This window comes from Aspergillus melleus, assembly GCF_016097325.1.
Source record: "Aspergillus melleus strain CBS 546.65 chromosome Unknown contig3, whole genome shotgun sequence".
Lineage (NCBI taxonomy): Eukaryota > Fungi > Ascomycota > Eurotiomycetes > Eurotiales > Aspergillaceae > Aspergillus > Aspergillus melleus.
The window spans coordinates 3,389,351-3,414,488 of NW_025763372.1; the positions used below are offsets into that span (position 1 = coordinate 3,389,351).

The 25,138-nt window shown below is 51.7% G+C and overlaps 9 protein-coding genes across 9 annotated transcripts; 2 read left to right on the forward strand and 7 right to left on the reverse strand.

Moving 5' to 3' along the window:
- Window positions 1-562: 562 nt before the first annotated feature.
- Window positions 563-1,686, forward strand: LDX57_006228 (putative short chain dehydrogenase; the record flags this gene model as incomplete). The annotated part of the gene is made up of 3 exons (XM_046087922.1): window positions 563-778; window positions 863-1,201; window positions 1,375-1,686. The coding sequence occupies 3 exons, from the start codon at window positions 563-565 to the stop codon at window positions 1,684-1,686; spliced, it is 867 nt and encodes a 288-aa protein (XP_045943890.1).
- A 3,178-nt stretch (window positions 1,687-4,864) lies between these two features.
- Window positions 4,865-6,169, reverse strand: LDX57_006229 (uncharacterized protein; the record flags this gene model as incomplete). The annotated part of the gene is made up of 3 exons (XM_046087923.1): window positions 5,688-6,169; window positions 5,476-5,623; window positions 4,865-5,399 (listed from the first exon to the last, which is right to left on the reverse strand). Exons 1-3 carry the CDS (start codon window positions 5,821-5,823, stop codon window positions 4,865-4,867), a joined length of 819 nt encoding a protein of 272 aa, XP_045943891.1. The 5' UTR covers window positions 5,824-6,169.
- Window positions 6,170-7,131: 962 nt separating this feature from the next.
- LDX57_006230 (uncharacterized protein) lies at window positions 7,132-7,860 on the reverse strand (the record flags this gene model as incomplete). Its single annotated transcript, XM_046087924.1, has 2 exons — window positions 7,132-7,532; window positions 7,659-7,860. The coding sequence occupies 2 exons, from the start codon at window positions 7,858-7,860 to the stop codon at window positions 7,132-7,134; spliced, it is 603 nt and encodes a 200-aa protein (XP_045943892.1).
- Window positions 7,861-8,002: 142 nt separating this feature from the next.
- Window positions 8,003-9,416, reverse strand: LDX57_006231 (putative oligosaccharyltransferase subunit ribophorin II). Its single transcript, XM_046087925.1, has 4 exons — window positions 9,169-9,416; window positions 8,891-9,089; window positions 8,550-8,834; window positions 8,003-8,482 (listed from the first exon to the last, which is right to left on the reverse strand). The coding sequence occupies exons 1-4, from the start codon at window positions 9,309-9,311 to the stop codon at window positions 8,243-8,245; spliced, it is 867 nt and encodes a 288-aa protein (XP_045943893.1). The 5' UTR covers window positions 9,312-9,416; the 3' UTR covers window positions 8,003-8,242.
- An 805-nt stretch (window positions 9,417-10,221) lies between these two features.
- Window positions 10,222-13,975, forward strand: LDX57_006232 (putative GPI-anchored cell surface glycoprotein; the record flags this gene model as incomplete). The annotated part of the gene is made up of 6 exons (XM_046087926.1): window positions 10,222-10,234; window positions 10,378-10,448; window positions 10,531-10,851; window positions 10,930-11,010; window positions 11,092-11,169; window positions 11,234-13,975. 6 exons carry the CDS (start codon window positions 10,222-10,224, stop codon window positions 13,973-13,975), a joined length of 3,306 nt encoding a protein of 1,101 aa, XP_045943894.1.
- Window positions 13,976-16,253: 2,278 nt separating this feature from the next.
- On the reverse strand, window positions 16,254-18,357 carry LDX57_006233 (uncharacterized protein; the record flags this gene model as incomplete). Its single annotated transcript, XM_046087927.1, has 1 exon — window positions 16,254-18,357. The coding sequence occupies one exon, from the start codon at window positions 18,355-18,357 to the stop codon at window positions 16,516-16,518; it is 1,842 nt and encodes a 613-aa protein (XP_045943895.1). The 3' UTR covers window positions 16,254-16,515.
- On the reverse strand, window positions 17,476-20,499 carry LDX57_006234 (histidine phosphatase family protein). The gene is made up of 2 exons (XM_046087928.1): window positions 20,085-20,499; window positions 17,476-19,992 (listed from the first exon to the last, which is right to left on the reverse strand). The coding sequence occupies exons 1-2, from the start codon at window positions 20,222-20,224 to the stop codon at window positions 18,633-18,635; spliced, it is 1,500 nt and encodes a 499-aa protein (XP_045943896.1). The 5' UTR covers window positions 20,225-20,499; the 3' UTR covers window positions 17,476-18,632.
- A 1,113-nt stretch (window positions 20,500-21,612) lies between these two features.
- On the reverse strand, window positions 21,613-22,035 carry LDX57_006235 (uncharacterized protein; the record flags this gene model as incomplete). The annotated part of the gene is made up of 1 exon (XM_046087929.1): window positions 21,613-22,035. The coding sequence occupies one exon, from the start codon at window positions 22,033-22,035 to the stop codon at window positions 21,613-21,615; it is 423 nt and encodes a 140-aa protein (XP_045943897.1).
- A 93-nt stretch (window positions 22,036-22,128) lies between these two features.
- LDX57_006236 (uncharacterized protein) lies at window positions 22,129-23,649 on the reverse strand (the record flags this gene model as incomplete). Its single annotated transcript, XM_046087930.1, has 1 exon — window positions 22,129-23,649. The coding sequence occupies one exon, from the start codon at window positions 23,647-23,649 to the stop codon at window positions 22,129-22,131; it is 1,521 nt and encodes a 506-aa protein (XP_045943898.1).
- Between the last annotated feature and the right edge of the window lie 1,489 nt (window positions 23,650-25,138).

A 25,138-nucleotide genomic window follows, 5' to 3' on the forward strand; every position in this document is an offset into this window, starting at 1 on the left:
ACCTTACCACCTTGGTAATCATTCGATATGAATTACGTAGAGATCGCTTCAATATTACAGTCCAAAGTTGGCCTTGCCAGGAAAAACCAGGCCAAAAGACGGTCAATCTATGAATAGTAGGTAGCTAGTAAGTAGGGAATAATGAGGGCAGTGCAAGTATCGTGGTAGGGCAAAACTCCACCCACCCATTTCCTCCTGTTGCCACGAACGGAGGGCGCATTCACTTTCTGGGTCCAGACCGAACCCGCCCTCGCATTTGTCCTTTCTTGGGCATCGACCCTCTCACATGAGTCCTCATGACCACTTTCCCCGGAGATCTAGGTAGTACGACCTTACCCTTGGGGAACGCCTCCCATATCCCATGGTCTCAAGTATTTAAGAACTCTCCTCGTCCGGGGGAATGATTTCGTTGCTATCATCAATTGAATCTCTCTTCGAAACATTCATCTATTACTTGGTTATTTGAACTACACCAGAAACTTCTTCGTGTCCTTTCTCTCTTCCTTCCTCATCGTCTACATTGATCCCCCCAACTTCTTCATACACATACACACATAACACGATGTCTGTCTCGATTGAAACCAATGACTTTGCTCCCGCCCCTGTCGCCGCGCAGGATGGCCCTTGCCTTGGATCCAAGACCAGAATGCCCGAGTTCAGCCTGGCTGGAAAGGTTGTCTGCGTCTCCGGGGCAGCTCGTGGCCTTGGTCTAACCCAAGCCGAAGCTCTTTTGGAAGCCGGTGCTAGAGTATACGCCTTGGACCGTTTGGAGGAACCTGTGAGTGTGATCCAAGACAACTTGATCTGTGTAACCCACCGGGAACAAGAGGCGCATGATTTGCTAATATTTGCACTGTCTTAGTCCCCGGAATTCTACGAAATCCAGAAGCGTGCGCGCGAGGAATTGGGCACGGAACTCAACTACCGTCGGATTGACGTCCGTGACACGGAGTTGTTGAACAGCGTCGTCGAATCGATTGCTCACACCGAAGGTCGTCTGGATGGATTGGTTGCTGCCGCCGGTATCCAGCAGGAGACTCCGGCGTTGGAGTACACGTCCAAGGACGCCAATACGATGTTTGAGGTCAACGTTACTGGCGTGTTCATGACCGCCCAGGCAGTTGCCAAGCAGATGATTCGGTTTGGAAATGGCGGTAGCATCGCTCTGATTGCGAGCATGAGTGGCACCGTTGCCAATCGGGTACGTTCCTCGTCTTTGCCTGCCTCTTTTCCTTCACTGTCATTTTGTGTGGAACGGGTCTGAGTCTCTTGACTTCCCCCGCTTTTTCTTTTCTGTCTCTGTCCTACCACGCCACCTCCCCATTGTCATTGGTCATTTTTTGCAAATCAGCCTAACAGTCAATTCTCCTCTAGGGTCTCATCTGCCCGGCCTACAACGCTAGCAAGGCCGCCGTGCTCCAGCTCTCCCGCAACCTTGCCATGGAGTGGGGCCCGTACAACATCCGCGTCAACACCATCTCTCCCGGCTACATTGTCACCGCTATGGTCGAGAAGCTGTTCGTCGAGTACCCCGAGCGTCGCGACGAATGGCCCAAGCAGAACATGCTGGGTCGTCTATCCACTCCCAACGAATATCGCGGCGCCGCCGTCTTCCTGCTCAGCGATGCCAGCACGTTCATGACTGGAAGCGATCTGCGCATGGACGGTGGCCACGCTGCCTGGTAGATGGCCTTCTTGAACATCTATCTTAACGACGATCTTACTTTACATAATCTTTCTTTTCTATTGCATGGCGTTTCGGAATAGCGAGCGATACTATCGGTGTGGTTTCAATTTCAGGATCGAATGAGGGGAAAGGGTTGGGGGATCATCGTCATGACGTGTGATTTCTCTCATCCTTCCTCTTGGGGCGACGAATCATTGAATTTTTGTTTCCTGCTTCTTTTTCTTTTTCTGTTTTGCGCCACCGGTGTCGGGGAACAGGGGATCGTATGGACTTGGACTGGGGTATTATTTTCTTAGACCGTTACTCTTCATTTCCCTGTATCTACTACTACTACACTATTATTTTATTCTGGAATTAGTTCTTCAGTTATACCATCCATCTTTCCATCCTTCCAAATAAATACCAATCACAACCACTCAGGCAAAAGAAAACTCAAACCCAGATGTCGCGTGCACATCTCGTAACCAGAAAGGAAAAAGAAACGCATTGACAGACCCAACAATCCAATCATCCCTGACTAGGTGAAACCCACTGCCTAACCCAGACTAACGAGTAAAGTTACCTAAGGATGCATCATCGTCCTTGTTAGCGTCCGATCTGACAGCGTGGATCGCACATGACAGATACCCCACTGTTTGATAACTAATTGTGTCTCTGACTAAAATAAATAGAGGAGGTATAAATATCTCGAATGGAATAATACTAGTACCTAATTCGTTCATCTAGGAATTCTTCTCTGAAAAGAGTCCGCTGGACATTAATGTGTAAAATGCCAGACACCGGAATTACCAAAACCGCTCTCTCTGCCAAGCCACCCCAAATCCGGGGTACCGAAAGTCAGCGATCGCCCCCACTTTTTCTCACCCTTGATCTTCGACTCCCCACTTCCCAAGGCGAACCTGACTTATAGGTACCGTAGTTGAGATGATTGGAGATGACATCAGGTCGTCATCACGAGTCTACATAGTAGCCCGCCTTACACTGTTTAGTTGTGGGGTATCAGCAAATGATTGAGTAGGTAGGTCATGGGACGGGGTTGACGTTTGTCAAGCGTATTAGGTAGGTCATTGGCCTATATTTGGTTTGCTCGGTATGGATATGTGGCGTATAGGATGTAGGTAGTCGTAGATGGCACCAGTTGCACTTGCACGAATCAAACCTGGGGTGTCTGTACGGGGTGGTAGTAGCGGGCAGTCATTGTATGTATGTGCCCCACCGCGTTTATGCGGTAAATGGCCATTCGTCCTTGGACTACGGGGATTGTCGATGATTAGTTAATTAGTTAAAACATTTTACTGCGTAACCATACTTGATACATTGCTACTAATTAATGTACACCTACGTTTGCCTCATACCAACTAGATCTGTAGATAACAATACAAGGAAACCATTGCCTTTGCCCAAGTGCCCCAGGATAACAAACTAGAGATGCTATACTTCTGTCACAGAGTAGAATCTCTCGTATAAGGACAGAGGTTACCTATAACTACAGAACACGAACACATCCGGAACTTCCAGACCCGAAACTGCGACTATGATTGGAAGATGTGTTTCTACGAACGATTACCGTTTTAGGCTATTTGCAGATCCAGTCGGTACCTACCTTAGTCACGGGTCCACCTAAAGTTGCATTGTCCCGTGGCCTATATAGACACTATAACATATCCAGAAAAGAAGAAGAAGAAGAAGAAGAAGAAGCAAATTTGAACGACTTGTATGGAAAGCCCGAATCTACCCACAGGATAGGTAGACAAGATCGATGCCTAACACCCGGTCATTGGGTTATGTTCCATCATCAAGTAGGGTTTACCAATGCAAGGGGTTACTTGAACGACTACCTAACCCAGATGGGATATATCAAGATAATCTATGAAGATTATAGTTTCCTGTAGTCGTCAGATATCACGCATGCAATCCTTTGCATGTACATACCTACATCCCTATATAGGACGTATGCGTATTTCTAGCCGCTATACCTACCTAACAAATTCTATGCATGTTCTGGGCGCGGCGCGAAAGGATGCTCACGTGGCTGGATGCGATGCGTTGGCAATCTATCAGCCAAGTATGTGTCTAGATCTAGCCCTTGTCTTCGGGAAGAGGGGTTATTTCGCTGTGGTATTGTGGATGGCTCGGTTGGGGCCGGCTATTGAGATATGGTATGGTGGGTGACAATAGAGTTGTGCATACCTTCTCACTGTGGTGGTTATTCTATCCATACACGTGTAGATTATAGTTGACTCATGGAAAACGGACTAATCTCAGTTGAGTAAGCGCACACACACCTACCTACCTATCTGATATCCATACCTGGTAATCCAGTGTTTCCCAACGATCTAGATAAGCCTCACCAGAGCCAATCTATTCCAACGCTCATACCTGCCCAAGTCAACCCCCTTGAATTGAATCAATCAGAATCTAGTGCTTTCCGTCACTTGATCCAAGGTCTTGTCACCAGACTTTCTAGCCCACCATTCATATAGAGCCTAGGTTCTATTGAGGGCTCGTTGCTATGTCGGATTGCCTTTCTGGGCGACGAGATTCGAGAGTCGCTTGTCCGTGGATTAATGGGGAAGCGAGGAGGTGAAAGAGAGGAGTCCTCGGATTGCTGAATTGGGAGTAAGCCGAAAGCTTACAACTTTGCCTATCCTAGGGTGGAGGGAGTACCCTGGAAGGTTGAGGAGAAGGGGCAATGTGTGGCTTCCCCTTTTGGGTATATTGTTGACGACCCCAGGTTGTAGTGTGGGTAGTATAGACATAGACAGTAGGTACATTTGGTAGTGGTTGATGTTGAGATTCAATTGGAAGTTCAGGTCATAGGTGCTGGGATATATAGATGGGAGTAACTTAGGTGTCCAAGTGCCATCTCTGTGCCACTCTCTACATTGCAGTCAATGCACGACCTTGGACTTTTGCCTCGGCTAGGACGATTAGTCGATTGTGTAGATTGGTTTATAGATTATCTAGAATACATTTGTATCATGATATCATGCGGAGTGTCCGAGCCACTCTCTGCATGAAAAACGGGTATAGAACATTGAAAATAACTTCCCATCCAGTCCATAGGGATATCTGACATCCACGCTGTATCATCACTTCATCAACTCTGTATATAAACAGGCCTTCCCTGGCCCACACATTGACTTTTCTCTATCGTAAACAACTCCCCCCCACCCATCAAGGTTTCTGATGTACACTCGATGAATCTAATTCCACGTGCTGCTGCGCATACACCCCCCTCCCATACGCCTCCTGCGGAAACCACCTGCCCTGCATACCCCGTGCCTGAGCCTGCGCCTGCGCGGCATGCGACGCCATCGCCGCCTCAGCCTGCATGGCGCGTGCCTTCTGCACCTTGCGATATCCCACCCAGACGCCAAACAAGCCCAGCGCGATGCCGCAGACAGGCCCGACCACGGCGCCGGCAATCCAGCCCTTGTTCGTGGATTTGCTGGAGTCGGAGCCCGAGTCAGAGTCGGCGTGGCTGCTGCTCGTGCTGCTGGCGGTTGCTTGGAGGACCGTGGAGCCGGCGGACGCGGTGCGGCCTGATGTCGTTGCTGTTGTTGCGGAGGTGGCAGTCGGGAAGGTGGGGAGTTGGCGGTAGACGGTGTTGGCGTCCCAGTTGGGCCAGCAGAAGACGTTTTTGACGAAGGGTTCGCCGAACGGGTACGTTTCGTAGACGGTCATGGTGGCGCATTCGCTGGATGTGCCGCTATAGGATGGAAGTTTTAGTATCTATGCATGTCTGTTCCGATGGTGTGTAGGGAATTGGATTGCTCGGGGTATACCATTTGTAGTATGCGCCGTTATCCATATACACCGTGTGATCGAGACAGGTCGTCGGCATGGGACATTCCTCGCCTTTAGTGCCGCAGCAGTTGGCGTAAGATCCTGAGGTGGAGAATGACGATGTCTTTTCACAGCTGATGGTATCGGCTGAAGAATGGTTGTTAGCTGGGTGCGATAGAAACCAGGAGAGTTGTGTATTGTGTGGACGAACTTTGCGTGTTGCCACCCGCATAGTGCACGTAGTATCCGTTGAACCACGGAGGGTGAGTAGTTGTTGCAGCGATGGTACAAGTTATATGAAGTGCGGCGATGAGGTTGGTCCTCGACCAGTGTTGGGATTTCGTCATTTAGATGTTGTCTTGTGGGTTGTTGATACCACAACTTTCAGGTCCCAAGAGAATCAGGGACTAGAGAGAACAGAGAAAAGGGAGTGGGATATATGAGCAAGATAAGAAAAAGGAAAGCCGCAGAAAAGAAAAAAGAAACATAAAAGTATACAAGAATTTGGGGGCCGAACTGTCTCTGCATCAAGGAGGAGAAAATAGCAACTCATGACTAAAAGCCGAGAACATTGACACGATAAATGCCTTCAGACATATGGCAAACAACGGTAAAACCCAGTCGAAGCTTTGAAAAGGATCATCATGGCGCTCGATAGCGTAGCATCCTGACGGAGGCAAAGAGACAAGTGCTGATGCTAACGGAAGACGATCCCCACGTTGACCACAAGGGTGCCATGTTTAGTCCGCATTACTGGACAAAGCTAGTGGTATTAAGACGAACGAGCTGAGGAAAGAGACATAGTATGATTGCATAAATTTCTTCTTGGGCGCTGAGGCCTACACTTTGATCGATATTGGACCCCGGGTCCCTTCTATCAACGATAAGTCTGACCTTGACATTTCGCGTTTTCACCAACTAGAGTTGCCTCAAGGAGCCCAGTTCTCCATATTTGGGTAGACCCTAAACCAATAGGCCATGGGCTTGTCCCAAGATATGCAATCACGCCAATCGACCCAAGTTTAGGTGCGAGCCGGTCGACGTTAGCGGCCCTGAAATCACGAGTAGATGAAGGACAAGACCAGGAGAGCACAAGATAAAACAACCGACCCTGGAAATCATGCAAGGGGCTCGTCGCTCGCCCCGTGGCGTCCGTAATCAATCTAAGAATAAGTCGGCCCGCGGGGTTCAATTGCCTTTTGTTCAAGGTGGATCTCTCGTATTGGTTTGATTGCTTTCAATTTCATCTAAGCTGACAGCCCAGAGAAAAGAAGGGCAACAAATTTCGTTAAGTGGATCAATGATCGACAACTGAATGACCAACTAAAAGACTTGAGTTTTGTATACTGTAGCTATGAATTTCAGGAGTCGACGAGGCCATCGCTCCTCTTTTCCGGTGGCTTTCCTGTCCGCAGGTTAATTTCAGCTGGTTTGCCCAGAGACTACTTACTGCCTAGGGTATCACGATGTCACTTGACTACTACAGTAGATGGCAGGGTGACTCCGAGTATCCATACCCGAGTTCCCTTCGTAGAGATTAGGTTCATAGCTTCATATACAAATATTATACAGGAGATGGCCATATAAGAAAGAAAACGCCATGATCACGATCGATAATGCACAATATAGTCAGCCCACTAGCACGGTCGGCCCATTTACACGAGCTCCGACACAACGCCCTGTTTCCCCAGCCGATCCACCACACCCGTCTTCAACCGCAAGATCCTCTCGATCTCTCCTGGTCGGATACCCTGACGATCGCGCATCGACAGCGCCTGTCGGATAGTCACCGCATCTAGGAATTCCCGGCCCGTGAAGCTCGGCCGACCGACGTTCTCGACTTCGTACTTGGCCGCCTTGTTCATCTTCTCGCGAGCGTGGTAGACCAATAGAGCTGGATTCGATGCCGGAGTGACAGCAGGTTGTGCCGGCCCGCGCTGTTGAGACGGCTGCGGGGAGAATGTGCTGGTGTGGGAATACGTTGGAACGGGATTGACGGGTCCAATGCTGCGGAGGGAAGCGGCGAAATCAGGGTCACGGCCGTCCATGTCGATGGCTATTGGGGATTTATCAATGATTAGCATCTGGTTCCTGGGCAATGTGTCTCATCGCTGCCCCGTTGTTTCCGGGATCTTGTGGGGTGGTATGATCGAGGTCACGAGCGATGGTTAATATAACGTACCGTTGGATTTCACTAGAGACGGCCGTTCCTTAGAGTGATATGTCGGTCCAGCATGACTTGTCTCCGGTTCTTTGCGAGTCTTTGGTGGCGGCGTTGGAGCGGAGGAGGGAGCGGAGGTTGGAGCAGAAGGTTTCTTGGGATATTGACGGCGCGTGGCAGCCTGAGCGGCCGATTTCACGGGTTTCGAAGATGATGCGCCCATTGTTCAGGTTTGCCTATGATTCTCTAGAGCAAGGGGTGGTGTATTTGAAAAGACGGGACTTGCTGGACAGTTTGAAGACCGCATCTCGGAGAAGCTCCTCCATCTTCTGCAGAGCAGCCGCCACGCTAGCCCGATTGGTCGACACGTAGCCGCGCGGGTGACGTCAGGTTCGACGCAGCGCTCAGTTTGTTTACTTTGTAGTTTGGCGCTAGAATTGGAATGGTTCATGGAATAGCTACTAATGTTCATCTTGATTTGGTTCATCTGCCACATTTTCTATACATGCGCAGATATGGAGACTCGTACATGAAGACAGATCGCGCAAGACAGTCGCGAAGTGACAGTCCTGACAAACTGCCGGCAAATTCAGTACCGGACGAATTTACCGAAGACCCGCAAGGCGTCGGCCCTGGACCTCGCCCAATGCACGGCTTCCGCTGATGAATGCGACCGTGCCAACCGCGGCGACGGCGGGGAGAATCTGGAAGAGGTTCCATGAAGTATAGTACAGGAAGAAGATTCCCTCGAGCCCGACAAGCGATCCGAGGAACACGGCGTGAGGGAGAGGGGCCGATTTGAGAGCGGTAGGGAGATGACTGACATTGGCGCCGAGGAAAAGCCACTAATAGAGGACTAGTTAGATAGCGCTCAACAAACACAAACATTATAGATACTACATGGACACTCACCAAGACTGCCAAAACAGGGAAAGCAGCAAGCACGGTGCCGACAAAAGCCAGCGTAATCACAACGGGCGGGCTCTGAGGATCGCTCTTGAAGATGTGGTGGATTTCAGGAAGCTTGCCGTATCTCGAGGTCTCGACCGTAGGGACTGGAACATCGGGGTCGTGGGTGACCAGCAGAGGGAACGCAGCTCCATTGTAAGCCTCAGAGCTGCCGAAAGAGCCGACAAGGAATCGTGCGTCGACGGGCTCGGAAACGGAAAGGAATTGGACCGGAAGGTCTTTCTGGGTCTAAAGCGACGTTTAGCTGCCATCCAAGACAATGTAATTGTTCCAGCCCGTCTTACCAGCTCCAGTCTCGACTTGCCATTCTCTTTCACATTGAACGGATACGAAATGTCGAGGCCAGTTTCCGGGTCCTGCAGAAGGAGGAACACTTGATGGGCGCGTTTAGCGGATCGGCCTTCCTGGGTGGTCAGGGTGACTTTGAGGGTGTCCGCGCCGCCGAGCGAAATCGGCTTGGTGAGGGCCTTGTTGTCGGGAATACTATCAATTGCAAGACAATGATTAGTTTAGAGGACAGATATAACAGAATAGCTGCCATCACAGAGCCTAGTCAACTTACTCGTCCTTCGACCCCGAACCAACCCCAGCGCCCTTGGTGTGAACTGACACGGTGGCATCAGTAAATCCCCAGGAAGCCGCGCCGGTCGGAACTGCAGTCGAAGCCAGCAGACCGAGCTGGAGAAGAGTGTGCCAAAGCTGCATCTTGACGGGGAATGGCAAAAAACCGAAAGGGAAGAGACAATGGAAACCAAATGAGGGATCTAGGGCGATTGCGGCCAAACAAGAGGTTCCGGAGGATGACCCGATCGGCCGCTTTGGATGCCAAAAGGCGGAAGAAGCGCTAAGATAAGCGCCGGCGGCTTTGGGGCAAGCCGCGGTCCAGTGACCGGCCATCCGCCTTTGCAAGCCCTAATTTCCCGGCATCTTCAAGTTGGCCTGCCAAACAATTCTGCCTCGCTCCTCGATCGCTTTGACGGCTTCCCCATTCCCTGCGACGCTCCGTTCGGTCCTCGATCGTTTAGATAGTCGCCTTCGCATCGCCGCAAAATGTCCGACATCGCGTCCTTTTTACCCTGGGAGTAACCCCTGCGCATGCAAAGTCCTGACGTGCCGACTCTCGTCTTCCGCTTCACCGAACGGGCCACGCTGTGATTTCATACCCTATATTCTGGGTTGGAGGTTGTTCTGGTCATAATATCCACTGGGAATAGGGTTCACTGGTAGGTGTGATTACTATTGTGCTTGCGATCGCCCCTTGTTCTCGCTTGCGTCATAAGTTTTCTCACTGACGGGAGGTCTCTACTCCTGTTTTGTCCTCGTTTCCAAATGGGCCGTCCTTGTTAGATTCACTGGCTAACGGCGAAGCGCATATTGACAGGACACCTCCATATTCCGAATAATCTTAAACCAAATACCCTGAGATAAGGAAACGGTTGAGGCAGGAGTGGGAAGAAGTAGGAGGAAGAAGTGATTGGGCTGTCGTTGTCCTACTGTTTCCCCGGTCCGCCGAGCCGTACAACTTGCAAGTCAGGGAGCTGGAATCAGTTTATAGCGGAAGCTTCCTATAGTTTTCTCAGAGAACCAATACCAGAAAAGGGACTGTAGCTGTCACATGCCAGGCAAAAGTAAGAAGGCCCTCGTTGCGCCCAGTCATTGCCCTGGAGGGATGTTTAGGGCTTGATGTATAGGGTTGCCCTGATCAAGCCTCATGAACGTCTTCTTCCACGCAGAAAGCCCCTTCAAGCAGTGAATGCTAATCATATTCCAGTGGTTGGAAGAGCTTCTGTCACCCAGGAGCCGGGATCTCCCGCCAATTCCTTGCTCGAGCCCTCTGCCTCAGTCAGTTTTTCTTCTTCCTCTCTTTTCCCCCTCTTCCTCTTTCTCCCACACACCACAATCCTTCTAACTCTCGCGACATCAGAACCAAAACAAACGCAGCTCCTCTCGTGCCTCGCGCCGATCAGCCAGGTTCCCAGATTTACAGCTTTCTAATACTTCATCTAATCCATCACGCTCATATTCTCTACCTACTACTCCCATCCACTCTTCCTTTGAAGAGACCCTGCCCTCGACCAAACGTCGACGGAGACGAGGGTCATTGTCTTCCGAGGGCAACAGATCCATCAACCTCTCAGAAAGCAAAGATCTTTCTTCTGGCTTAGCCAAATCCTTTGATACTTCTCAGAAAAGTAATCTAAATCCAAATTCACACTCTGACAAGCCGAGCACAGAAGATCAAACAGTAAGTACTTTGTGGCTACCATGCCAATGCTGGTCGCTCGCGGCCTTCCCTCCTCGATTGTAAGCTAACGTGACACAGTCCGAATCCACCCATTCATCTCACGAAATCACTCAGGATCAATATTCTAATCTTGACAAGCTGAGCAAGGAAGCTCAAGCCGTATGTAGACCCCAGTGACTTCTATGGCGATACTCGGTCGCCCATTGCTCTTGCATCGACTGGGGAATAACATGGCCACAGTCTCAATCTACAGATACTCAGAAGAGTAATCGAAATCGAACCTCTCATTCCGACAAGCTGAGCAACGAACCCCAAGTGGTAAGTAAACTTCCTCTTAGCGATGCTTCCTGCTCGCATAGACTGGAGACTGACCCGAATACAGTCTCAATCAACTCTCCATTCGTTCTTGAAGAAAACGCAAGATCGACGAAAGTCATTAGCATCGCAAGCCGACTTGACCGATCCAAACAAATCGGATTCCAATACCTCTTCTCACGGGTCTTCTTTTTCGGGCAGACGCAGGACGCGAAAGTCCCTGCCTGCCAAAACGAACGGCTCTGGGAATCAGGATTCCAAGCCTCAGCTTACTGCTTCTTCGCGTGCGTCAACCCCGCGGTCCACCAAGGCCGACCGTAAGCCCAAGAGCACCTCTCAGCAGGATTTAAATACCTCTTCCACCGTGAATTCCACTCCACTTGCTGTCTCTCAGGCCACTCCGGCCCCCAGCTCCAACGCGAAGTTGGGCAAAGACAAGCCCGTCACTCCCGGGCCGTCACGTGGCTTCACCCCCATCAATTCTTCCACTCGCCGCACCCGCAAGTCGGTCGCGGATCTTGCCAGCCAGATGCATGAACAATCCACCCCCTCTGGCGATGCCATGGACATTGATTCCGTCCCTTCTGGCGTTGGAGGCTCTGTCAAGGGCAGCTCTCGTGCCAACAGGCGCCCAATGAGCAATACCATCACTTTGAACGTGGGTCGCAAAGCGCTGGAGTCGGTTTTGCCGGTCGCGCTGGGCACTCCTAGACATTCCTACGACCATGAGATTGCTGAAAGCGTTGAGGGCACTCCTGTGCATGTCTACGGAGATAGCTTCAGCGAAAACTACGATTTTGAGTACACCCCTGACATGTACGGCCATAACTTCGGTCATGACGGTCAAGTGGACGGACCCACCTCCCCAACCAGTTTTGCGACGAGCACTTCTACCGGTGCGCGCACTTCAGGACGCACCAGAAAGCCCACTGTCCGGGCTATGGAATCAATCGAATCCGAGCGTCGCTTCCAGCGCAAGAGAACCAGGACTCCTGCTGCCAAGGAAGAGCCCACCACCAACGGCAATGATGCTGACATGGTTGATGCCAACGCCAAACCAACTGATGGCCCTACTGAGAAGGCCGATGCCCATCAGAACAAGAAGAGGAAGAAGAAGCACTCTGCCGACGATGGATCGGCCTTGACCCAAATTACTTCTGCCCCATCCCATCCAACGCCAGCACCTTCTGCTGTAGCCCATTCTGCTGTATCCCCTTCGCTCCCAACTCGCCCCCCCTCAATAAATTCTACCTCAACTCCTGCTCCAAATCACTCCGCTCCTGCTCGTCCGGCTTCAACAGCCTCCTCGCCGATTCATTCCGCCATGGCCTCCTATACGCCAACCCCCCCTGCCCCGAAAACCCACACTCCAGTGCCTTATGCACCGGTCGCTTTGACCGAATTGTCGACCGAGAGAGTCGACATCGTCATGCGGCTCATCAGCGTCGCTGATGATGTCTTAGTTGCGCACCCAGACGCTCAAGAATCCGAAGACGACAAGTTCCTCGAGGAGATGCGTAACTCTTTCCGCCAAACGCACGACCTCAACTCCTCGGGGAACTTGTCGGGCCCCGTCGAGCCTTTGTCTTGCGAGGAAAAGGCCGAGGCCGAAACGGTCACCAAGCCTAAGGCCATTAAGCCCAAACCGGCCCGAGCCAGGGCCGGTAAGGCCAAACCTCGCAAGGCGAAAGCTCGACGGGCCAAACCAACCAAGACATCATCGGCGGCGCCGGCAGGGGGGGTAAAGGCCAAAAAGGAGGAGGCAGCAAAGGGGGCCGACAGTATGCATCCCCAATCGCTGCCGTCTAAACTAGAAGCTGACAAAGACGGTTGGATATACACAGGCCAAACTAATGATTTCGGCGAGGAGGTGGTGGTAGTCTCCACAGGATACCACTGGTACCGCCCCAACAATACATATGGGGACGGGGGGCTCCCTCAGCCCCCCTTGAGATTGAAGTCGGACGAGCAGGCAGAGAGGGATCGGATCTTCGGGTTCCCTCCCCGCATGGGGGAGCGCAATCTCCCCCGTGCCTTCGGCGCGCCCTTCTCCGTCGAGAATATCGACGAAGAAAAAGCCAAGATCAGGGCGCGCGAAGAGGCCCGGCTGCGGCACATCCCCGTGGACCGCCACATGTCCACGGCGGAGATCCGGGGACTCATTGAAGAGTACGACTCGGCCGGTGCTCCGAACCCACCCACCGAAAAAGCCACCAGGTCCTCTCGCAAGAGAAGACACGTTGAAGGGTTCGGGGCGTCGGTCGAGTCACCCAAGCGCCGTAGTCGAATCGGAGGAGGGAACTCGGAGGTCCAGGCTGGGCCTGAGCCGGCCGCCACTCCCGCTGGGCCGGCCAGGCCCAACCTCATCTTGAAGATGCCTCGCCCGGCTGCCCACGAAGCCAAAACTGAAACCAAAAAGCGTCCTTCTGAGGAGGCTGGTGGGCAGCCGGGTAAGGCTAACAAAAGGCAGAAGGTCCATCAAGAGGCCTCGGGCGGCGAAGGACAGGGTCAGCCCACCGAGCCCACGCGGCTAACCCTATCCTTCAAGAACAAGCACAAACAGCAGCCGAAGCTTAAGCTTCGGCAGCCTGCCACCCCCAAGCAACCCGACACCAGCGAGGGGGTGGCAGAAGCCGCCACTCCGGAGAACCCTCCGCAGGCCTCTCCTGGGCATGGGTCATCATCTCGGCCTCGCCGCCGCGCTGCGGCAGCTTTGATGGCTGAATTCGAGAACCATGCACAGGAGAGGGCCCGGCGTGCTAACGCACGCAAGAAGCGGGCGGAGGGGACTCCGGAGGAGGCCCAGTGATGGGCCTTCTGCCTTTTGTTTTGTTTATACACTGTTTTTGTCTGTTCTGTCTTTTCTTTTACTGTTTACATTTTACTTGTTTGCTTGTTTACTTTCGGCTCTATGGCTTGGGCGTTTCGGGGCGGCTCCTTGGAGCAATCTGTTTGTTTAAGCATAGCGTGAAAGTCAGACTGCCCCGGTGTGGGCTGGAGTTTTGTTCTTTCATCTTTTTCTTTTCTATCTGTATTTCTTATCTCTTGTCGATCGTTTGTCTACATCTTTCCTTTCTTTCAACGCCAGCTCCTCGTGAGATCACCCGGTGACTGGGCCGAACTTGTTTCTTGGACCTCCCGGGGATCAACGACTCGAGCGGCATGCAATCGTTTAATTGGCAATCTCCCGCGGAAAAACGGTAACTGGTCAATCAAACAAGACCAAACAGCCAGCGCGAAGACCCAGAGATTTGACAAAGACAACGAGGATGAGGGAAACGTGCTTCGCTGAAGAGTATAAGTGATTCCACAATGGCTGACGCAGACGGGCAGAGCCAGCATGTGAAAAATGATCTTATACCTGAGATCGAGTACAACGGGTCCCATCCTTCGTGTAATCGCCGGTGACCGGGCCATGATTAGTTCATTGGACCTTCCAGGGATCAAATCGAGCGGCGCGCGCCATTCTCCAGGAAGACAGCCAAACCAAAAACCAAAGATAAAAAAAAGTTAAACGACCAAAAAACCAAGTAACCCCAGGGGAAACTTGAGAAAACTCAGAACCAGAAAAGAAAGACTCAACAAGCATCGGAAAGAATGGAAGATGAAAGACCACGACGACATATAATTCTGGGATCAATTGTACTGTATTCTATTGCCTTCGAATCGGGCTGCTTTTCACCTTCATTTCTGTTTCTCGTTTTGCATCACAGCTGTGAGATCAGTTTGTTCTTTTTCTGCTCTGTTTTCAGATCTTGTGTCTATCTATACATCTTTTGGGTTCTTTTCTTCACATGAGAAGCATCTTGGCTATATATGTAACGTTAGCTGGATCTTTATATAAATGAGATTGGGGATTGTCTTTTGAAAAAGAGTCCATTAACCCGGCTGATTGACCGCAAAGTAGATAGTCTGTCTCGGTGGCATCCAAATCTATGATTGCCTTAAGGCATCAAGGCACCAACCATCTCCACTCACCTGACCTGAACTTTTCCCGACCTCCACTTTTCCTTCTATACAACTCCCTACACACTTTTCGTAACTCAATCAACTAGTACACATCGGCCAAATCATTCTGAGTCCTCAACATACCAATCTAAAAGAGATAGTATATCGAGAGTGGAAGGATAATCATGTCCAACCAACAAAACCAACCCCCGCAACGGCGCGTCATCATGGATCCGCACAACTATCAGCGTCCGACGACGCGCCCTCGTCCTGTCCAGGATATTCGGCAGACGAAGGAGTATAAGGTTGCTGCTAGGCGGTGAGTCCTTTTTTCCCCTCTTCTCTTTTACCCCCTTTCTGGGTGTGTTTTATGTGGGGAGTTCTGTTTTGCATTGGGATGGAAGGGAAAAGGAAGGCAGACTCTTCTGCTTAGTTGCTTTCTTGCGTGCTTGTTCGTTGAAAGCGGTCTCTATTTAACATGGATGCGCGATGCAGAGGAAGAGAAGACCAGGGGAAAAAGAAAAACCATGAAGGATTGAGCTGGACGACTGATGCAATATAGATGGCTTTCGACGATCGTGGCATTGCCGATCTTGATGTATACGTCTTATATGCTTTTTGAGAGAAGTATGGTTTCTCCCTCCCCCCCTCCCTATTTTACCCTTTACATTCTGCTTTCTACCCTCTACTCATTATATCGTTTATTACTTCTGCTATCTCACTTGCATTTTCTGCTCCCCTGTTGTGCTACCCGAGGTGTGTTTGTGTTTGTCTTCGGACGGAAGTTACCTTCGGGTTGAATTGCGCTGGCTATGGCTATTGATTACTGATGATTGGGTTTATAGCGTACGGGAATAAAAGCCAGAGGAGGTTGCCTTCGACTACGCCTTCGCCTTCTGCTTCGCTTTCCTCGGGGGAGGAGAGTAAGAAAGAGGATGGGAATTAGATGTATGGATCTTATTCTGGATGCTGGGTAGTGGTCGGGAGGTCTGTCTTGATGTCTCTCTGCGTGGTTCTTTGTATGATAAATAGAGTAGGTGGTTGTGCTGTGATGAGTGAGTTGGCTGGTTGATCTTGGTTAGGTTATATTTGGAAATGTTCATGTGTCCTTATCATTGCATGCATTTGATTCTTAGTATTATGGTCATTCCACCTCACTTGATCTCTTTTCTAGACGACTTCTGTCTTTCTTTCTCAACTAGTTAGATCTTTCCTGTTCTTTTCTTTCGTCAATATCAACCCCATCAATCAATTTCTATCACCCGTAACTAGTTCAACCACTTTCTCTCCAGCCAATCCACATAAAACCCTTCTCACATTACAATCCAACCGCATCAACACGGTCCACTCCCATTCCTAGAAGCAAGACACATCCATCCATCCATCGACCGAACCAAATGATTAACCAGATGGATCCTCAACAAGTTTCGGCACCGCACACATCCCCAAAATCAACGTACTCATTGACCGACTATCATCAACATGGCCCACGAACCCGACATACCCGCACGGCACCTTCTCTTGCACGCCGTCGTCGCGCAGGACGGTTCGCTTGAACTCGTGGATCACGATCGGGCTGTCTGCGCAGCAGAGGTCCACGCTGGTGCCTTCGTCGTCGGAGGGGACCCAGTCGGTGTCGGTTGGGTGGAGGGGGGGTGGTGGGGTTATGTTTTCTTCGTTGTTATCTGAGTCATAGTTGCCAGTGGTGTTGGGGGTGGTGAGGTTGAGGGCGTAGTTGGTTGCGTGGAGGAGGTTGAGGGATGGGTTGTTGTTGTTGTTGTTGTGGTTGGTGATGTGCGCGTGGATATGAGTGGTGGATAGGTTGAAGTCCATGTCCAAGTCCTCGGAGTCGTCTAGGTCTTCTTCTCCTTCGATGGTTTGGATGATGGTGCCGGCGGCGAGTGCGGTTTCAGCTTCTTCGTCATCATCGTCCTCCTCGTCGTCTTCCTCGAAGGATGATGCCACGGTTGTGGTGGCAGGCGTGGAGACGGTAGCAGCAGGACTGTTCGTGAGGAGGGAAGTTGGACTCAAGAAGGTGCTGTTGTCTGAGAAGACGTCGTCGACTTGATGGGCCCCGTTGTTCATGTTGACACTGCCGCTGTTGACATGATTGCCAACAACAAACGTAGTAGTGACGATAGGATGAACATCCAACCCATCCACCTCGTTATCCTCCACATCAGCCAGAAACCCGGCGTCCTCGTCCACCTGCATCGCTGCATCCCCATCCCCGTTCACCACAAGATCAGCAGAACCGCCCTGAAGATACTCACCCTCCTCCCCGAGAAACGAATACCCATCCCCAAAATCACCCCCCACAGCCGTCCCCTCACTCTCCTCACTCTGCCAATCCTCCTCCATCTCCTCATCCGTACTCGCCGTCTCAGTCCCATCCCCTCCCTCTCCATACCCATCTTCATCTCCATCATCATCATCAAAATCCCCACTCCCATCCCCCAACCAAAAAGCCACATCCACACCCATACTAGTAGTCGAAACCCGTTGCCCACCCACCGGAAACTCCCCCGTCGCAACAACAACCTTATCCGCCAACTTCACATTCCGCAAAAACACGCTCCGGAAGCAGTATCGTACGCGGTAGACCCGCTGTCCCAGTTTGCGGAGCACGGAGGCGCGCAGCTTCGTTTTCACTTTCTGGTTCGTCATCCCGCTGAGACGCCAGGGGAGGTGGAAGATGGTGCGCATGAAGGAGGCGAAGAGGAGGGGGGTGGAGATGGCGGTGCTGGCGAAGGAGAGCGCGAAGATGATTGTGTAGATTCTTCTGCCTCTTTCTGAGCCTTCTTCTTTTGAGGAGGGGGTGGGGTTAGAGGCTGAGGTAGTGGGTGGGTTGGTGGGGGGTTCTGTGTGGTTGTTGTGTGCGAGCTCAGCGAGACGCATGGCGAGTGCATGATGGATTGGATGGAGGATTGCCGTCGAGGAGATGATGAAGCCGGCGATTTTGGGACCGTGCTGGGTCAGTGTTTCTTCGAGGGACTCGAGCGAGGTAATGGTTAGGATATGTGCGTCTCGAGAGATCTTCGCCAGGAGGGAGGTGTAGGATGAGCGGCGGGCCGGGGGAGGGGAAGATGGTTCCTGCGAGGATGGAGAAGATGGTGGTGAGTCTGCTTCTGAGACTGCTGGGGTGGTCGGGCTCACGATCACGATGATCGGTTTGGAGGTGGATTCGGTGAAGTTGGAGCGGCGGGGGCTGGTTAGGGGGATTTCTTGACGAGAAGAGGTCATTTTGGCTGTGGAGAAGAGGAGAGGTGGGAGGAGATGGATGAAGGAGGTGGGGGAGAGGCAGAGAGGGAGCGAGGATCAAAGAGACGTTGGTTGTGAAATGGAACTTCTCGCTTGTAACAGAACGAAGGGTCATGAGCAGGTGAATGATTCAATATCAGTCCCTCTGTCTTCCAGTGCTCTGCTAGCGCTACCTGAACCAAGGCAACCGCAAGACTCACAACATGTCAGTAAATACATTGCACTGTCTAGCCACAAATCTAAATCCATCAACAGATCTAGTCAAAACATTCGTCCCAGTTCCCCCCAGAACGAGCAAAGCTCAACCCCCGAACAAAGTCCTCCAACTTGCACCGACCCAGACGATCAGTCTTGCAGCCATGAAGAGGCACCACGCGATCATTGACAAGCACACGCACCAGGGAATCAGACTCCCCGCTGCACTGCATGGCCTCGATATACGCGCGAGCCCCGAACGGAACCAACCAAGCGGACGAGTATCCATCGGTCTCCTTGATGCTCTGCACTTCCGTCTGAGACAGAGGTTTGGTGCCGTTATACAACCCCAGCGCAAAGAAAGCCGACACCATCAGGTTGTCATGCGAGAAGTCCGCATACAACGCGGCATCCACGGGGAACGTGGCCGGACTCGAGTCCAGGGTCCGATTCGTGCTGGTATGATCACGCACGCGGCTCTTCGTCAACCGGGCAATCAGCTCGTTCGTGAACCCAATGCCCTGAGCCGGACCCAGCGGATTCCCAGCCCCATAGCCATAATACTTGCTCAGAGACCGGAAGTAGTCGAACTGCACCCACTCCGAGTGGCTGAACAGCGCGCAGAACGGCGACAGCTCGCTCGCGTCAGGTGTCGCCGCCATCGTCTCAAACGAGCACAGATCCATCAGACTGATCACATCGTCGTCCGACAGTTTAATCCCCGAAATTCGAGCCTCCAGCCGCCGGCGGATCGCCGGCGCAAACACCGCCATGAACCTCTCCTCCACTTCATCCGACAGCTCGCTGTCCTCGAACGCCGTGCAGACCCCATGGTCGAGCGTGTTATTGAACCCGTCCGTCTCGGGAATCACGACGCTAATCACCGGCGCCGTCTGGTTCCCCTCCCCCCGGTGGACAGAATCCCGCCTCTTCGCCTGCTGGAACCCCTCGATGAACTTTTCTCCAGACGCTATCACGCGATCCGACCCAGAGGCCCGAATGAAAGGCACATTCCGTCTCGCAAGCGACGCATACCGGCGATAAAACTTAACCCCCGAGTCCACCAGCTGGTTCTCCCCAAAGGTGGTCAGGTTGTCGCTGCCCAGCTCGTACGAGTAGCTCTCCAGAAAGGCATACTTGCCCGTGAACGCGGTCGCGTTCTTCTGGATCGCCGCGATCAGCTGCGCATACTTCTCCGACTTGGATTCTGTCGGATACCGGGCCCCGTGGCGCGACAGGACCTGCGCGAAGGTGAGTCGACACTCGCCTGGCACGTCCGCAGGGAACGCCGACTCATTAGCCAGGGAGAAGAACGGCGAGTATTGACCCCATAGGTGTGAGATCTGCGGGGAGCATTGATTTCCGTGGTCCACGGTGTTGCAGGAAACCGTGGATTGATGGACGACTGAGGAGCCGGAGACTCTAGATGCATGTTAATACATACCACTAGTTACTCAATTACATACCCCCAATTGAAAGGAACAGGAAGAAACACAAAAAGAGGGGAAACTCACCCCCAGAAATACCCAATCCAGAGCATCAACGACAGCATCGCGAATGCCATACTACCTACAACAAAAAATTTCCGAACGACAGCCCGCCGACGGGACTGCCGGACCAGACGGTCCTCATATAGGACGGGCCCCCTCATCATGCGCGTCTCATAATGAAGAGCCAGGAGTAATTGGCCCTGTCGATCACAGGCCGAAGCGTAGCACGCCGTCCGGAGTCGGACTGAGATTGGACGAACGGAAGGGGGCGGTTGCTTGAAAGTGTGGAAAGTGGAAACGCAATTAATACTGTAGAGCTAACGGCCTAGGTTCGCTCTAACCGGGGGTTATTCTCCCCGTCCACATCCTGAAGTAGGCAAGAGATTAAAGAGAAGAGAGAGAATGACGGTGTTTTAATTTGCCTTGTGCGAGGGTCCTGGATGGCTGATGCCGAACACGTCAGGCTGGGCACCTCAGGCATTCAGGCACTCGGGCCGCTGATAGGCTGGTCGGGGACCACGTGGGTGGTCGGTTGGTCGGTGCCTGGGTGCCTGAGAAATCTGGTTATCCCTCTTCGGGACAGGAGTTAGGGCTCCCTGTCGATTGATCCTATAACTATACGATATATTGGACAAACAACAAGTCTAGCAAGCTGCACGAGAGAAGAGACCAAGAAAGCTGTCTGAGAATAAACCAGAATGACTCGGACCTCCTCTCCTCGCAAGACATGCATCGGAGATCCGTCGCTAAATGCTTAGTTGGTTTGGCATAGATTTGGACCCAAACTGGGCTGGGTCCACAGGAGGGATCTTCAGCAAACTGACGGTGTACAGTACACTTCACAACGGATGGCTGACAGACTAGTGAATCGATAATCAATGCAGTTTGAAAGACGTGGGAACAAAAATGGCCGGCATCACGAAGGATTAGTGGATGAATAGTTGAATGCAGAAAAGCCCGACTCATCTTCGATAAGAGTGGCGACCAAGGGCTGAATTCCATCATCCATGCTACTGGCTACTGCTATCCAACATTAGCATAAGGTTACATCGCGACTCTCCACTTGATTGATAACAGCAACGATCGTCATCCGATATCGCCGACACGCGACTCCGTCGGTCCGTCTGGCATGTTTTGCTTGCTCAGTGTTCACCGCCAGTGCGAAGTTATCTTCTTATATTCCTAGCCCTTCTTCTCTAATCTTTTGCGGGAAATGTTAGTTTATATGTCAGGATAATGGATGAGAAACAATTGAATCCCCGTATGAATTTATAATACATAGTCTATGGTGATACGCACCATAACACAAGCCAAGTGGGATGCAAGACAAATGAGCCGTCAGCGCAGCGAGCGAGACAGAAATAGAGAAAGAAAAAGAAAATAAGGAAGACTTGCTCTCCCTATCTAGCCTCGCCTGACGCCCAGACTCTATAGCAACAAACCCATGGCATCGTTTTGTCTAAATCAGTTCGCAACCATGCAAATAGGACAAAATGCCAACAACACCAGCTAAACATCAGAGAGCCTTCCCAGTAGCTCGAATCGAGCAAATTCAACCAGCCTGGCAACACTGGTAAACCCAATGCCTTCCTAAGTCGAGTCGCGTATAGCAAAAGGAAACAAAAAAGAAAGAGGTGCCCCAAAGAACAAAATATATGACCGGACAAGAAAGAAAGAAAAATAAAAGAGAAGAAAAAGTCCGGAAGTCCAAGGGAAATGGGCCTAGATCACCAGATGGAGAAAAGAACGAGAAAAGCAGAACCCCTTTTTGTGTTTCCGCGCCCGCTCGAATGCACTCGCCAACAACCAGGTTGATCGCGCTATTGTAAGCAATGCTATCCAATGCAGCGGAGTCCTCGCCTCTGGCGAGAATAAGAAAGTAATGCAGTCTTGTATCGAGATCCGAACACCAAGAAGCAAGATATGAAAGTATATAAGAAAGAAAAATATCCAAGGAAATGAAATGTATCAGCATCAAAGCTCCAGAACGATGTTTCGTCGCCCTTCGAGGGCGGAGAGCTTCCCATCCGATGATGTCGAGGAAGAGACAGACATATCACGCTTCTATTCAAGGACGAGCCCATGCACCCGGATATTGAGACAACGGCTTGGCCTGGTGCTCGTCTGCGAGAACTCCACGTTCGGCGTGGCTGATAGCCGACGAGGGATACTGCGACGACGCAGAGGACCAGCCTCCCGGCATTCTGGCAGACCCGAGGGGAGGGGTGTTCGAGGCTGGATGCGATCCTGCCGGGGCATCTACTCTTCTTATAATATAGTGATCACGCTCCGTGGGCGTGTTCTCGACCGACGACCGGAAAGCCCGAGGCGAGGCCGGCCGGGAAGAACCCTGACCGGCAGGCCCCAGTCGGCTGGCCTGTTCACGATAGAAATCCCTCTCCGATCGATAGTGGTCTCGCTCCTGCATCAGAGTCCGGATCTCTTGGGTCTGTCGCTGGAGAGTCTCGGCCTGTTTGCGAATCTCCTCTTGTTGGGCGGTGATCTTTTGCTCCATCTGCATCTCGTTCCTCTTCCGGTTGCGGAACCTCCTCGACGCATCGCTGTTGGCTTTCCGCTTCTCGGCCTGGCTGGATGAGCCTGACTTGAGATCCAGGATGCATGGGATCATCCCAGGCAGAGGAACGTTTTCCGTCTGAGACCCTACCATGCCTGCTGTTGCTGTTGTTGTGGTGTTTGCCGCTGCCGTCGTTATCGCATCATCCCCGACATGTCTGGTTCCAGCCACGACGGATGGAAGGCGAGGCACCGGGTCCTTGGCCGTAAGAGAAGATGAGGCCATGAATGGTGGCGCAGGGGGCGGTCCCGACATTCCATTCAACGACGGAGACGACCGGCCAAACTGACTGAAGGCGGAAATAGGCGTTGTAGGGCTCGTCTCCTGGGGACTCAGGTTTGGCGTGGGAGCCGCACTCGTTCGCCGGCTGTGAAAGGTTGGGGTTGAATGGATTGACATGGACACCGGCTGTTGATGTGCTGGTACCGGATGAGCCTGCCCGGGAACCGACTCCAGAGGCATAGGGGAAGTAGGAGTCGCCGAGTACAACCCCGGTCGTGATTCATGAGCCAGAGGAGACTGAGAAGCACTGTGTTTGCCGGGAAGCCCAGCCCCCGCGTTGACAAACCGGGCCGACGGCGAAAGAGGCGTACTCATTTGACGATTTCTCATTCCGGGAGAGGCAGACAGCCGTCGAGCATGTAGTGAAGGCGAAGGGAGATGGACAGAGGGAGACGACGGAAGTCGCTGGTGGGACGCACGGACAGATGCCTGTTCCCCCAGTGCCTCTCGAGCAGCAGCCTCCACAGGGCCCGCGGCGGCTATCGAGCCCGGTTTAGCAGGGGGGTTCAAGATGGATTGAACGCCGATGGGACGAAGCTGCGTCGATTTCAGCGGGGGTTCCACCGGAGCCGATGGATTCCACGAAAGAGGCCGCGGACGCACGGGGTCACGACCGTCCACAGGCGAATCGTCCTCTACGCGAGGGCGTTTCTTGTCGAGAATGGCGTGGGTGTCTGATCGAAGGAGTGCATCGTCCGCTGAAGGGCCAGAGACCGAGGAAATCTGCGACATATGCTCCGAGTCTCGTTCGATGGACTGACGCAGGGACTGGGGGCATGGCGCGGGGCCCCCTCTCTCCAGCTGAACCCGAGACTCTTGACGCGGGGCGTGAGAGAGGGAGCCGGTCGGTTGGGAAAGATGGTAGCCAGACAGCGAATGATATTGGTGAGAGGAATGCACCGGGTTGGGGTATGGAGGACTAGTCAACACACTGATCCCTAGAGCAGCCACGGTGGAAAGAGGGGAAGGGAATAAACCGGGGGAAAGGGAGGAAGAAAAATAAAGTGCAATCCAGATCAATGGGAGGTAAATAAGGAGGTATAACTGGGATTTTAATTCATGCAAAATCCTGTCTCCGTCTGGTTCCGTGGAGGGCAATATAGTAGTAGTATATTTACTACAAAGCGATAGACAGAGATTATATATACCAAAGGTAGGAATCAATCCAGGCGAGAGAAAGGAAGTACAGGAAGGATCAAATCTGGAGGGACAGGAAAGGGTGTTTATTAGAGAAGGATTGCACTTAAGAGGGTGTGAGAGAGGGAGAGAGAAGGAAGAGAGAGAAAGAACAAAGAAGAAGCCGGGAAGGACAGGAAAATTAATAAAGAACAACAGAGATGTTGAAGTTGGTGATTGCTGAATTATTATAATTTCCTAGATCACAAACAGTTAAGAGAGAGAAAAAAAAAATATAAAATCGAGAAATAATAAGGGAAAAAGGACCTAAAATAATAGAGAAAAGAAAAAACATCCGATTAGCCCAAAAATTAAAATGCAAATCACAAAAGCCAGAGAAATATGATTTTTTAAATGTTCAAAAAATGAAAAATGATAATACATAAAATCCAACGAATAAATACCTAATGAATCTGATAATTACCAGTCAATCCTACATAAGAAGTTCGTCGTGACGGATTTGCTTCCCAGCAGATCGCCGTTGACGGTTGACCTAAAGCAGGACTTCAATTCAGCGGTGTGCAATATGGAGAGGGGAACCCAAAAAATACGGAATATAAACAAAAATTCAGACAAGAAGAAAAATAAAAAAAAAATAAAAAAATAAAGGATTTGAATTCCAAAGCGGGTGGGACCCGTGATGAACCACAGGTATGGGATGGGACAACTAAGAAAAGTGGATGCAGCGAGAGACCGCGATAGAGCCCAGTCCATGGCGTACCGGCAAAGTACCAGGATCTTAGCTGCATCCATCCACCTCATCACTTCAGAGGTACAGGTACCCGGGAGGTACCCGCGTAACGTTACTTTCGTACCGTAATGCGGTCTCCCGTCATGTAACCATGTTACCGACAGCCTGGGTACTGTACGGTAACCTAGTGTACACTCGACAGATGGATGCATAGACTCGCCCGAAGGTACCACTGTAGTCGCCAGAGGTTAACCGTAAACGCCATATGGGCCCCGGGGAAATCGGAACCTCATCTGGCTGGGTCCCTATGGGTACTGTCATTGGTTGGCTCATGTTAGCCAGTGACCTGCAAAC